This window comes from Juglans microcarpa x Juglans regia, chromosome 4D, assembly GCF_004785595.1.
Source record: "Juglans microcarpa x Juglans regia isolate MS1-56 chromosome 4D, Jm3101_v1.0, whole genome shotgun sequence".
NCBI classification, from domain to species: domain Eukaryota; kingdom Viridiplantae; phylum Streptophyta; class Magnoliopsida; order Fagales; family Juglandaceae; genus Juglans; species Juglans microcarpa x Juglans regia.
The window spans coordinates 20777701-20792616 of record NC_054600.1 but is presented as its reverse complement, the minus strand read 5'-3'; the positions used below and the strand labels follow the sequence as shown (position 1 = coordinate 20792616).

The following is a 14916-nucleotide window of genomic DNA, read 5'->3' as shown; positions in this document are numbered from 1 at the left end:
TTAATAGTATTGAATGAGAAATATATAATTAAAATCAAACTAATATATAGAAGATAAGAATATTCATCGCATTGATATGATAACACTATACTCTTTATAATATCACATAGATCATATTAATATTTATGGAAGAGAAACTTACAGTGGTTCAAAAAATATTACGTAAATATCTTGTCAAAGATCAAAAGACCACAACGGTTGAATAGAGTCTTGATAATGTGTTATAAAACTTAAGAGAAGTAGTAAGAGAATAGAAAGATTGTATCGTAAGAGTAACTCTTTAGGAGCTTAATATCATTTACTTTGAATTTCTTATGTTATACAAAAGATTCTTAAGACACATTTGTATAGACATAAGAAGATAAAGAATACGAGGGGATGATACCTGAATTACTTAGATATATTGATGAATTTAGGAATTTCAAAATTTGGTACATGAATGGAAAATCTAAATATGAGGTGGAAATTAAATGGTTATCCACCAAATTTATATATGCATTTATAACATATTTATCTATTTAATCGAATGCAAAAACGAATTAAAAAAATAATATATATAAATAATATAACAACAATAAATAAGCTAATGTAGAAGATTAATATATACCTGATATAGATAAAATAATTTTGTTAGATGGAAATTAAGGTCCCTTTGGATATTTAGTTTGGATATTTAGAATATTTTAATATATTTGTAAATAATTGTGAAATGATTTGAATTAAGATCTTATATTGAATTTTGGAAAATGAGAGAAAAAAATTAAATAAAAATATTATAAAGTTAAAAATTATTTGAATATACATTTTTAATATTATTTTTGTTTTGTAATTTGTAAAAATGATATTATTTTTTGTGTTTTGTTTGAGAGTTTGAGAAAGTTGTAATAATTAAGTAATGATTATATGAAAAAATAAAAAATAAAAAATTAAAAGTGATTTATATTTGAATAATTTTTAAAAACAAAGTATACGAAAATATATGAAAATACCTGTTATCAGTTGCGTTGCTGAACGGACTACAGCGCATTGTGAATTTCTGATGATAAGAAAATTTTCCTTATCATCAGCCGCGAAACTGAGAGACTGAGAGACTACACTTACACTAGCTACAAAAGTAGATGGCGGTTCAGCTCTCAGGCCTATGGCTTCCAAACTCTCCTGCAATCCCGGGACTCTTCCTTCAGTTCCCGACAACCAAACCCAAGTCATCTCCAACGGCTCTCGCAGCTGCAGCTTCTCTCTCGTCCCCACCTTCCACCATCCAGGCATCAATTCCCATCCTCAATTTCATATTTCCCTCTTAGTTCATTCATAATTCTCTTCACTCCTTGTGTTTTGGTTCTTGTAAAACGTAGGAGAACTTGTAGTCTTTTATTTATTTATTTATTTATCTTTTGCTTTTGGTTACGAGGATGCCCAAAAGCAGTTTTAGCCCCAACTAGAGTGTATAATGTATTAAATGTTCTTTCTTAATAAAACGAACATTTATTTTCTTTTTATTTACTAAATTTTCTCAGAAACCAATCAAACAGTTTAGTTCCGGTTTTTGTTTATTTCATATTATAATTCTTTCGAATGTTGTGGATTAACAATCAATAACATATGCACTACAAATGCGGTCACAAATGAATAGGATAACACAATTGTTGATTAAAACATTACAGATTGTTGGTGGGAAAGTTCCCGGTTGGTATGAAAATGGGAATGCCAATGTTCCCAGTTGGCATGAAAATGGGAATGCCAATTTCGAAGATGGATGTCATGGAGAGAGTGATTGGGTTGAGCTGGATGCTGATCTTTATCACTGGACAAAGGCACTGCGACCTGTTCAGGTATGAATTAGGTTTGGTCTATCATGATTGAATTTCTGAAGTGGTAGCTGGCCGAGATTTTTGGAAATTCAAATTGATGGTTTCTGACTAACTTTCTGTTTCAATTTGCCTTATTGGGTGTTGGCACCTGGATAGTGGTATCCTGGTCATATAGCCAAAACAGAAAAACAGCTTAAAGAGCAACTTAAGCTAATGGATGTGGTGATAGAGGTGCGAGACGCAAGAATTCCATTGTCAACTAGTCATCCACAGGTTAGACTTCTGTATTACTTTGTTACCGCTTAGCTGTAATGCGAAATGACTATAACATGTTGTTGGAAAGTTTCCAAAATCTGCCTAGTCAACTCTGCTGTATTCTAGGAGATATTGGGTGTAAATGTGTGAATTTTCTAGGAGATTTAGTTTCCTTAGAAGTTAGCATTTAATTTATTCTTTCCTTTTTTCTCTTCAGCTGTAATCTATATATACTGCCTTGTACCTATATTACAAATTTTAATGAGAATAATTCCTACAAATTACTCTCTCATTCTAGACATGTTAATGTTTATATCAATTTACATTGGGTTAGAGAGGAGAAGATTGTCTAGATGCATACTTTTTGGGTTGCTAATTTTTTAGTTTATTGTTACCTATAAGACTTACTAAATAAATGTTATTCCTGTAGTATGCTATAATGAATTTTGGTGGAAAGTGGAAACCATATTTCTGGAAACTGTGGCATCAGGCATTATTAGTCGGATACTATGTTGCAAATAATGTTAAATGGTTCTTGATACTCCAAGAAGAAGCACCTTTAGGACAGACAAGTTGAAACCAAAAGTTGTAGGTCTTAACCTTCCTAGCACTCTCTCTTGAGCAGATGGATTCGTGGCTGGGAAATAGGAAAAGAATTCTGGTGTTGAATAGAGAAGACATGATATCCACGGCAGACCGAAATGCTTGGGCTACTTATTTTTCAAGGCAAGGAACGAAGGTTGTCTTTTCCAATGGGCAACTCGGGCTGGTACTGGAACAAAAGACCCTCTTATCTTTCCATATTCTGGTCATCATCTAGTTATATGATTATGTTTATGTGGCAAGTACAGGGCACTATGAAGCTGGGGCGGTTAGCAAAGGCATTATCAGCAGATGTGAATGTCAGACGCAGAGCCAAAGGACTACTTCCACGGGCGGTAGGTTCCTAGATCTAGTGAAATCATGTGAAACCTTTCATGTTTTTTTTCCTTTTCTTAGTCTTTATCTTAACGTCTGATTTTATTGACACATTGCTTGTTAATGCTGTTGCAAAATTATATAATCATTTTTTTTTTTGATAGGTAATCAAAGATATTATATTCATAGAAATAGGCAAAGTCCAGGTACACAGGAAGTATACATCAAAATTATATAAGCATTTAAGCACAACTTGATCTTTATCAGTCTACTTGCTTGACACGGTTTACCTTCCAAAGAACCAATGAAAGCTAGTAGGTTTTTGGAGCAGAATATTTGTTTTTCCAATCTTTTTTTGACTTAAATCTTTAGACTGAAAATGTACATTTCTATAGTTTTTGGTTATCATTCAAAGTTCTAAGATAGTCATTGGTTCACATTTTGAACTTTGAAGATGCAAGGCTCAAGTCCACTTCCATTATCTTTCTTTCATTCTCCCCAGCTAGGGTGCTTGATATGGGCCACTTTTTACATTACATTTAATCACATTCCTTGTCAATAACGTATCACCAAATCTTCTAACGAAGTAATTACACCTCCATGACCAATCACCCCCAACTAGACAGCCTCCGTACCATGTCCCAACTCTTCTGCAAAACCGTGGCATCTTCCACCTTGAACCTCAAACCTCCCCACATTCCTCTTCCTCACTTGTTTTCTCTTTCCATACCGCCGATGAGAATGACATCCACCTCATCACCTCATTCATCAATTGCAACACTTCCTTGCTTTGATCTTTATTGGAACCCAAAACCACTGCCCCTTCTATCACCTCATCTGCATCATAACATTAGTTGATGGCTTCTTCTCTGGCACAATGACAATCACAGCTCCTTTGGCTCCAAATGCAAGCTCCTCCTTACGTCTTGCTTTTTACAATTTCAACCTGAATTACAGTCTCAAGTCCCTCAATTGATAACAGAATAATCATCTTCGAGATAATATGCAATTGACTAACATCTAGAGAGAAAAACTTATACTTGTCTGACAACAAAAAACACAACAATAACATGATGAGCAAAAATTGAATGAAAGAATTGGTTTGGAGGAAAGTTCAGGACTTGGACATAAAATAAGCCTCGAAGATGATAGAATAAATGAATGCCAGGCTCTTTTTCTTTGCACTGCTGACACCAAGAAGTTTCTTAATGTTGATAGTTTCTGTTTCGTTGAGCCTTGAGTTTGTGAGCCTCCAATCGTGGTTTTCCGATACTTTATCAAATGATTAGATCTTGATGCCTTTTTCTTACTTTTTTGTTTTGTTTTGAAATATGTCTGTCTAATGATGCTGTTCTCAAGTTTCTCTGCATTTTATTAAAGGATTAGAGCTCAGTTGCTGCTTCGACATTTATGTCTCTATTTATCTCTGAAAAGGATCTATTTATTTGTAAACTGTTGTTGTTAGGCTTATAGAGACTGAATCTACCAAACACCAGCAGATCATTTTGCATTGCTTTTGATTGCTTTGTGAGCATGGTTGGGTCAAGATGAAAGTGATCAGGGGTTGCAGTAAGAGATAATTTGCTTAAGACAGTGAGTTTGGGAATGTGTTGCAAAGGAGAGAGTGTTGGGGTCAGATACTCTTGTCAAACATATCCCTGAAGAGTCAGAATGCAGTTTAAAATTGGTAGATAAGTAGTAGACGATGTGTTGAGCTGAACCGATGTGGCTCTTTTTGAGCAATTTGTGGGAGGAAGTGGGAAGATTCTTAATTGGTGGTGAGCCAGAAGGCGTATTGTTTTTCTTCTTGAACTTCTTTTGAAATATCTTTAGATAAGAAACAAAGGAGTTTTTCTAAATGACGGTTGCTTCTCTATGCTTTTGATCCTTTTCTTCATGAGATAACTTATTTTGTATATCATGCTTCACAAAAATAATTGCTATGGTTAAATGAACATTGCATTTTTATTTATAGGTACGAGCTGGAATAGTTGGATATCCAAATGTTGGAAAATCATCTTTGATAAACCGTTTGCTGAAGCGGAGAATGTGTCCAGCAGCTCCCAGACCAGGTGTCACAAGAGAGTTGAAGTATGCATCTTCATCTTTGTCACTTGGATATCTTTCGGGTTATGAGGTTGGGGGTTGGGAGAAATGAAAGCAACTTGCAATGCTGGGTTTAAATTTGTTGTTGCATTAATTGGAGTCCTAGAAAAACTGAAAAAAAAAATCTAAGATATTTTTCTTCTATTTGATTAGGTAGTTAAACATGTGGTCAATGGGTCTTGAACCCTTGACCTCACCTTCCATTACACTCTTTCAGGAGGGGGAGGTGCACCATTTTAGCTAGATCTCATTGGCAGGATATTGCAATTTATTAATTGTTATTGGAGATATTGGAAACTATTCTCTCTCTCTCTCTCTCCCTCCATACACTTTCATCATGGATGATTTTTTCTAGTGAGTTGCATCGGAATCACCTTAGCATTCTTTGGGTCTGTCATATTTTCGGTGTAGGATGGGTTTCAGAAAACACTTACTAATTGAAACCAAGGTTTTTGTGTTATCGTTGGAGGGGGGAAGCTACTTTCGTATTATTGAAAGAAGTAGGAAGGTCATGAAGGAGATGGTTTCAATTATGCCAGTGCTCGTTAGTTGGCAATCACGATGGAGGAGTCTTATCATTCAGGGGGTAAGGAGTTTTTCAAGACTTTTCGTAGTGGGTCTTTGTCATTGGTTGCCATTCGGCGTTCCAATACTTACGGACGCTACTTAGAAGTCATTGAGTATGGTGGCAATGGGCGTCGAGGTATGCTTGTGTTCCCGAAAGGGATGGAAGGTAGAGGGTGGAAAAGCCTCTCCATGGAGATGAAGTGTGCTCTGTATAGCCCCCCCAAGGCTCCAATTGTGGGTCAGGGTGATGGGAAAGGGAAGGAGTTGGGAAGGCACGCTAGGACGTATGTTGAGTTTGTGATGGGAGGTAGAGCAGAAAGTAGGGTGGCGGTGCATGGTGGTACAACCAATCCTTTGGCGTCGCAAATGGAGAAAAGGACAAAAAGCAAAGGGTAGTAGGGGAGTGCTCCTTCGCGGAGAGGGATGGTCGCAACTTTGTACCTAAAAAAGATAGAGGTGGTCTGTCCGATATCTGCAAAGTGGAAAGTGAGAGGCAGAGTGTCTTGTTTGGGTTAAAGGAGGAGTTGGCTGGCGTGAAGGAGGAGCTGCACTGTCTAAAGAAGTCTGTAGAAGAGTTGCTAGGCAGAGTATATTGGGATTTAAATCCTAGCCAAGGCTTGGGCCTGGGCCTGGGCCAAGGAAATGTTGGGTTGGGGTCAAGTCAGTGTACAAGGCCTGAAAAAAGCAAAGTTAAGATGGACTTGGGCTTGGGCCGGACAGACCCACCCCGTCCCAAAATGGGATGGCGTTTGAAAAGAAATGGGCTTGCGCCCGTTCAGGCCCAAAGAACTACCCATTTTGAAATGGGTTCAACATCCTCCTCCTTTGGTCCCGAGGCCACGCCGTTACATAGGCCAGGGGTGCCACCATCCCTTCCGCTGGCGTTGTCTAGAGTTTCCGGCAACCCATGTGCCGGAACCTTAGTGCTACCATTGTACAAAAAGGTTGGGAAATACCGGATGCCATCTTCTAGTAGGCCAAAGCTCTGTGGATTGACATAGACTTGTGCGCCACCTTTGTCGGGGCAACTTTTCGATACCGTAGAGGTAAGGGCAGCAGAGCCTATGCATCAGAGTGTGGCGTTGGGGGTTCAAGAGCATGGGGAAATCACTCAAAAAATTTCGCAGGAGTCTTCTTGGCAATAGCTCAACCTTAGTGCAGTGCAAAGGAATATTTTGGCTCTGGAAAAAGACGTAGCCTCCGAGACAGACCATACTAATCGAGGGACACACCCGACGGGAGTTCAGAAGCAAGGGGAAACATCACAGAAAGGGTCGATGGAGAGGGTTGAGCAAGAGAAAGAGCTACAGATGTACGAGACGGCAGAAGGGGAAGGAACATTGATCTATTTGGGTCCAACATGATTCCAACAATGGGTGAGGAGTTACAACAGAATGAGGAAGGCAGATTCCAGCACGATTCAACACTCAGCACAAGGGAGATTCATCAGATTGGGCCAGAGGAAACTGGGGACGATCCTATCTCTATTTATTCTATTCCTCCTTGTCTATCTTCAGATTGGGTCATGCAAAAAGTGGAGGAAATTCAGAGATGTGTAAGGATCTTCTGTGAGGGCTTTGAAGATCAATTCAAGGCACTTCTCACAACAATTGAGGCAGGACATTATCATCATGGAATGGGGTCAAAACGAAACAGAGTTGAGGAGGCTATTTTGGTCTATTAATTATGAAGGAAAGGAGGGGAGTGCAAGCCGAGGAAGGAACAAAGGGAGGACTATAGTAATTGATAAATGAAGCCCAAAATTCCAATTTGGAATGTTAGGGGGTTGAATGAGATAGACAAACGCCTCCAAATAAGAAATTTGTTAAGATAATGGAAGGTGGACATCTTGTACTTGATGGAGACTAAGCTGAAGCTTATCACAAGAAGTATTATCCGGAGCAGTTAGGGTTGCCAGTATGTAGGGTGGTCATATTTACCCTCGAATGGGGCATCGGGTGGAGTGTTGGTAATGTGGGATAAAAGGGTGGTGGAGAATCTTGACGAGATTGTAGGGGAATACTTGGTGGGGTGTTCTTTTAAAAATTCTGAAAATGGTTTTTTGTGGGCCTTTGCTGGGGTTTATGGTCCTAATTTGGATAGTGAGAGGTGGTTTCTCTAGGAAGAGCTAGCAGGATTGTGTACTTGGTGGGATGTCCCGTGGTGTATTGGAGGGGATTTCAATGTGACAAGGTTTCCAAGTGAGAGATCAAGGGAGGGATGACAAAATCATACAATGGTTAAATTCTCTGATTTCATATTTGAGTTGGAGCTCATGGACATCCCTTTTATGGGGGGTACATATACATGGTCTAATAATCATGTCTGGTCTAGACTGGATAGATTTCTTATATCCCCAACATAGGAGATGTACTATCTAGATGTATGCCAGAAAAAACTACCACGATATGTTTGGATCATTTTCCTATAATGTTGGATTGTGGAGGTATCCAAGGGGGAAGAAGGCCCTTTAAATTTGAGAATATGTGGCTAAAAAATAGATGAGTTTGTCGAATTGATTAGACAATGGTGGAGCTCATATAAGTTACAGGGCACTCCGAGTGTCATATTGGCTGGTAAGTTGAAAGTTTTGAAAAAGGATTTAGAGACATGGAATGAACAGGTATTTGGTAATGTAATTATTACTTATATAAAAAAAAAGGTCTTTGGTAATGTAGAATTTCAAAAGAAGTCCTTATTACAAGAGTTACAAAGGTTGGACGGTGTAGAAGTAGAGAACACTCGCAAAGACCAAGTCATTTCCGAATTAGAAAGAGTGACTCTAATGGAAGAGATTTCTTGGAGGCAAAATTCAAGGGTATTGTGGCTTAGGGAGGGGGACCACAAAGTTTTTTTATCGGGTTGCAAACTCACATAGGAGGAATAATACCATTGAGACCATGACCATAGATGGCTGTGTTTCTTTAGACTAGTCAGCGATAAAGGGTTACCTTGCTGGACATTTGAAGATTTGCTTTTGGAACCCTTTGAATGGAGGCCTAGATTAGATGGCCTAGCTTTTGAGGCCATTGATCAAACCAGTATGGCTTGGCTGGAGAGACCCTTTGAAGAGAAAGAGGTACAACAAGTAGTCAGAAAAATAAATAAAGACAAAGCTCCGAGCCCTGATGGTTTTACTATGACATTTTCTCAGACACACCATGTCATGCAGGTTTTTCATGAACTTTTCTCTTTTGGGAAATTTGAGAAGAGTGTAAAGGCTACATTTATTGCACTTATCCCTAAAAAGGTAGGTGCAATAAATGTGCATGATTTCCGGCCTATTAGTCTTGTGGGCAGTGTGTACAAGATAATATCTAAAGTTCTTGCTAATAGGACGAGCATGGTTATGGATAAAATCATCTCTAAGTCTTAAAATGCATTTGTTAGGGGTAGACAAATATTGGACTTGGTCCTCATCGCTAATGAAGGTTTGGACAGCAGGATCAAGGCAGGAGTCTCGGGTATTTTATGCAAATTAGACATGGAGAAGGTCTATGATCACATTAATTGAGAATTCCATTTTTGTTGAGGAGATGTGGTTTTGGGGAGAGATGGAGGGTGTGGATGAGGCATTGTGTATCAACGGTTCGCTTCTCGGTCTTGGTAAACGATGATCCCTTGGGTTTCTTTAATAGCTCGCAAGGGTTGCGACAAGGCGATCCACTATTACCCCTCTCATTTGTTGTTGTCATGTTGGCCCTAAGCAAAATGTTGTTAGCTTCAGTGGAGGGTGGCTTTTTCTCAGGTTATTAAGTGGGGGATACAAACCATGGTGCTACCATTATATCGCATATTTTGTTTGTAGATGATACGTTGTTATTTTGTGAGGCAAATCCAAGTCATCTTCAATCTTTAAAGGCTATTTAGTTGTGTTTTGAAGCGGTCTCCAGGTTAAAAATAAATCTCTCTAAAACGAAGATGGTTGGGATGTGTGGTCTCTTTATTGCCTATGAAGTATCTTGGCCTTCCGTTGGGAGCATCATTCAAAGCCAAGACTATTTGGGATGAGGTGTTAGAGAAAATAGAGCGTAGGCTGACTGGGTGGAAACGATTCTATTTGTCTAAAGGGGGTTGGATTACACTAATAGTGAGTACCCTTTCAAACCTTCCCACATATTTCTTGTCATTATTTCCTCTTCTAGCTAGTGTTGCCTCTCGGATTGAGAAGCTTCAACGAGGTTTTTTGTGGGGTGGACTTGGAGATGAGTTTAAGTTCCATTTAGTTGGGTGGGACAAGGTGTGCTCTCCCTTGAGGGGTGGTGGATTCGAGGTTTGCAATGTGAGGGCCTTCAATAAGGCTCTTCTTGGGAAGTAGCTATGGAGATATAATTATGAGAGGGTAGCACTATGGAAGATGGTGATTGATACTAAGTATGGGAGTATAAGGGGGGTTGGTGCTCTAATGAAGTCAGGGAGGCATACGGAGTGGGGTTATGGAAGCATATTCGGAAAGGTTGGTGGTCTTTCTCTAGCAACACTAGGCTGTGTATGAGGGATGGCAATAGAATCCGCTTTTGGCATGACGTTTGGATTGGAGATATGGCTCTTAATAATGTCTATCCCGCTATTTTCATAATTGCAAGGGAACAAGATGCTTTCGTTGCTGACTTGCTGGAAATTACTAATGGTTTGCAGCAATGGAATGTTAGCTTCATTAGGGAGGCCCATGATTGGGAAGTAGGTGTCCTGGTGGAGTTCCTTAACTTGCTCTACACCATTAGTCCTGTTGTTACAGCGACGGATAAATTGGTGTGGCGGCCTTCCAGGAAAGGCAAATTTTCTGTACGCTCTTTCTGTGAGACTCTTATTGCCCAAGGTAGGAATCATTTTCCTTGGAAGAACATTTGGCGGAGTAAAGCACCTCCAAAGGCTGCTTTTTTTGCTTGGACAACAGATTTAGGTAAGATTTTGACTATTGAGAATTTAAGAAAACGTAGGCTTATCATCATCGACTGGTGCTGTATGTGCAGAAATAGTGGTGAAATAGTAGATCATTTACTTCTACATTGTGAGTTTGTAAGGGTCATATGGAATTATTTTTGCAGCAAAGTGGGATTAGCATGGGTTCTGCCGGGGAGGGTGGTTGAACTACTAGCTAGTTGGAGAGGGATCAAGGGAACACCACAGATTGCAGCTGTGGAAGATGGCTCCCATTTGTATATTTTGGTGTTTCTGGAGTGAAAGAAATGATAGAAATTTCGAGGATCGTGAGCTCTCCTTGAAAGAGTTCAAGAGCTTTTTCTGGAAGACTTTATTTATGTGGGCCATTGCTTTAGATTTAAATGATCTCAGTTTCCATGATTTCCTTGTAACCGTTTCTAGTTCCTAAATAGGTGTAATCACATGTATACCTCCTATGTACTTGGGCTATGCCTATCTTTATATCAATAAAATATCTTCTTACTTATATATAAAAAAAAAAAGATATTGGAAACTTGTTATTAAAGTTGCTATTAAAAGTTTAAAATGCTAAGAATGGTATAGAATCCTTAAAAAATGGGAGAGAGAGAGAGAGAGTGTGTAAGAAATTCTAAAGTGTCTTTTTATTTTAATGCAAACTTTTAAAATTCTTAAAATTCACATCTATGAACATAAATTGTGTAATTTTAGAAACTACGTACTTCTGCAATTTCATCGCTCTGAAAAGAGTTTCCGAAGTGAATGCTTGCTCTATTTTTTATCTTGAGATAAACATTAAGAACAAGTCCTGGCCTTGTCTATATACTTTCTTCGTCTGCTTTTGTCTTTCATGTTCGTGGATAAGGTGGGTTTGTTTTGGAAATGACCTTGAGTTGCTGGACTCTCCTGGAATGATTCCAATGCGGATTGGTGACCAGTCAGCTGCAATAAAGCTTGCTATATGTGATGACATTGGAGAGAGATCATATGATGTTGCTGATGTTGCTGCAATTCTTGTACAGATGTTGGCAAGGCTTTCATCAGTCGGTAAGCAATATGTATATTATTCTAATCAATCTATTCTCTGTTGGAATTCTCTAGGACACTTGTAATACAAGGAAACTTATCTGGTAACACAAAGCACTTCAATATAAATTGATCTTTACACGACAGTCACAATCTGTACTATTTATTCAACCAGTGGTAACTTTTTTTTTTTCTGCTTCCTTTTGTTAGGCTGTCAAGAAACCATTTGAATCTTTCTGGAAATTAGAACATTTTAGAAGTTCAATTTGGCTCCAGTTTTACTTGTGACTAGAAGCATTCATACCAATGCAATGCAATGAAAATTTTTTTAGATTTTAGTTTTGTTTGTAATCTGATTGTGAAGTTTTCCAAATGTGAAATATTGATGACCAACTTTAATAAAGTAAATATGGAGGAAAGAGATTAAGCTGTGGAACAATTATGCATTAGGCTAATGGGGTAAAGTTTTGAGAGCTTTTATCTTATTGATCACATCCTCAAATTTTGAGAGCAGTATGAACATGGCATGGGAGTAAATCAGTAACGGGTGCATAAATAATGGTAAGTTGCCTTTGTTACTGCATTTTGATGGTGTCTTGAACTGGAAGGTTTTAAATTTCCATTACCTGAATTGATGCTGCTTTTATTCAACGTTTACTTGTCAAAAAAAAAAAAGTCGTAGGACTTTTATTCAAGCTGATTTCACATTGTGGTTCCTTTAATTGGCACCTGGAAAGGCAAACAGAGAGGAGTTATATCCTTTTCATGCATAGCGTGACCTTAATCTCCCTATTACTTATTCTATGCATTTTTTTCTACCTGTGCTCAAATTTCTACTGACATTTATTTAAATAATCTTAATGCACATTCATGCAATATTAAAATTTTGTTTATTGCAGGCACAAAACCTCTTTACAACCGTTACAAGATTGATGTGGATGGTCAATGTGGTAAAACGTATGTTTTGGCATGGCGGTTGTTGTTCTCACTTGGATTTGATTTTTAAAAATATTTTAGGTGCTGGGTTGGGGGAATATTGAGGGAGGGAGTGGAGGCTAAGTACTTTTTGAATAGTAGGCTTATAGGGACATCCTGGTGACAAAAACCGGGTATGCCAAAATAAAAAAGAATTGCGTTTTGGTTAAAGTAGATAAAAGCCTATCCCATAGTATACAGAATGGGGACAGTTTGTTATTTGGAGAGACCCTTGGCAGAATGTAAAGGCACCCATTCATATTCATTCCAAAATCACAAAGCTGAATTGATTGCTATACATTTTCTGCATGCAGATTCGTTCAGAAGCTTGCACTTCACTTGTTCAGTGGTGACACTCATCAAGCGGCTTTTCGTATTCTCTCTGATTTCCGGAAAGGGAAGTTTGGTTGGATTGCATTGGAGAGGCCTCCCAGTTAATGCCCTTGAATATTTTCGTATTGGAAAATAAGGACTTTTGAAGCTTTGACTGCAATCCTGGACATGCCAAAAGAATGCTAATGTCCATCAAACCTAGTAACCATCATCAAGATTGGTGAACATAAATCTTGGTAAGATAAGGTTTCATTATGGAAGAACAAGTCCCACAACGTTACAATACGACCACATAGAACATGACAGATAGGAGAGATTTCAGGTGGTCCAAACTGGGATAGCTCCATATAAGGTAATTAAAATTTTGTTTTGTCATTTTCTTCAGTTTGCATAGTAACCAGCGACCATAATGTGGCATCCTCTTTTACTGACTATTCCATGCACCATGTGGTGAATGAATGTAAATTGAACAGAGGATCACTGATTATACCTCATTTCTAGACAGAAACATGTATTATGGCATTTGTTTATCTGCCTAAAGAGCCCACTTCTAAAGATTGTCGGACATGAGTACGGTATCTGGTGACTGCACCGTTCTGTTAATTCACTATATCTCATTAGAACTCCCTAGTTAAGTATGTTAGACGAGAGGAGTGCTAGGATGGATAGTGTAATGGAGCCAGTTGATGACTAATTTGAGATAGTCAATCTCCAAGAAAACCAATAAGTAGGGAGATAGAGAGAGAGAAGAGAGGAGAGAGAGAAATATGTTGAATGAATTTCCAAGTGAGGATTTTCCCTCCAATTCTGTGTTTTATATTTCTTTCATCTCTACCAATACGACATCGTATTTACAATCAAATGAAAAACAAAGCCACAAAACAACTGCGTTCTACTTGTTCACCCTACCCTTTACTAAACTAAAGGACAATGTATTCATTATTAACGTTTTCTATTACAACACGACAACGTTCCAGCCTCTAAGAACATAATGAACAAAATTGTCAACTCCCCTTCTTCCTCCTGCCCAGTAGCATGCCTTCAACTGCATTGCTATCATCCACTCCAGCACCTTCTTGACCCATAACACACCCTCCGCCTTTAAAGCACCTTGCCCACAAGGTGAGGAAACTTCTGACGAAGCTGCCAGTAAGGCTCTCAGGTGTTATCATCCACTCCAGAACCCTTCCATTGAACCAACACCTCAACCATAGCTAGACTGTTGACCTTCTTACTCCTACGTTGCAAAATTTTCTCAGACTCAAGCATCAGTTCCCCTTACAAATCCACTGGGGGTAAGGTTGAAAGAGGCGACACATGTTCTCCTATTTTTCTTTGCAAACAAGCAACATGAAAAATAGGATGCAAAAGAGAATCCAAGGGTAAACTAAGGCCTGGCTTGGATATTGAAACCATTCCAACTCATCTAATCATTACAACTTTCTCAAACCTCCAAACAAAATATAATAAACAATTCAACTTTTTCAAATCTCAAAATAAAAATAATATTAAAAAATAATATTCTAACAATATTTTATTCAACTTTCATTTTATCTCAACTTATTATTCAAACCAGGCCTAAGTCTGTAAGCCACCTTTCCCACTCGATGAGTAATCTCAAATGGGCCAAAAAACCTAAGAGATAGTTTCAAATTTCTCCTCACTGCCAATGATTGCTACCTATAAGGCTGCAATCTGATATAAACCCAATCCCCCACTGAAAATTCTCTTTCAGTTCTATGTTTATCAAACTGAAACTTCATTCTTTCTTGATCTGTTGCCAAATTTGTTTTCAATGCTACCATGATCTGATCTCTTATCTTTAACAACTCATCTACTGCTTGATTAGTTGTGTTTCCAGGAATATATGACTAAAGTCTAGCAGGAGGAACTCGATAAACAACCTCAAAAGGAGTAAGCCTTGTTGAGGAGTGGAAAGTGGTGTTGTACCACCACTCAACCAAGGACAGCCAATCAAATCACAATCTTGGTTTATCTCCAGTTAATGACCTGAGGAAATGTT

At 38.3% G+C, this 14916-nt stretch overlaps 1 protein-coding gene across 2 annotated transcripts; it reads left to right on the top strand.

The window, feature by feature from the left end:
• The first annotated feature begins 1057 nt into the window (after positions 1-1057).
• Positions 1058-13448, top strand: LOC121259418 (DAR GTPase 3, chloroplastic). Of its 2 annotated transcripts, XM_041161010.1 has the most exons (10): positions 1058-1265; positions 1665-1679; positions 1713-1832; positions 1968-2084; positions 2692-2835; positions 2918-3004; positions 4960-5075; positions 11425-11606; positions 12485-12542; positions 12875-13448. In XM_041161010.1, the coding sequence occupies exons 1-10, from the start codon at positions 1119-1121 to the stop codon at positions 12996-12998; spliced, it is 1110 nt and encodes a 369-aa protein (XP_041016944.1). In that variant the 5' UTR covers positions 1058-1118; the 3' UTR covers positions 12999-13448. The 2 variants fall into 2 exon arrangements, with proteins under 2 accessions (XP_041016944.1, XP_041016943.1); XM_041161009.1 differs by having other exon boundaries at positions 1665-1832.
• The last annotated feature ends 1468 nt before the right edge of the window (positions 13449-14916 follow it).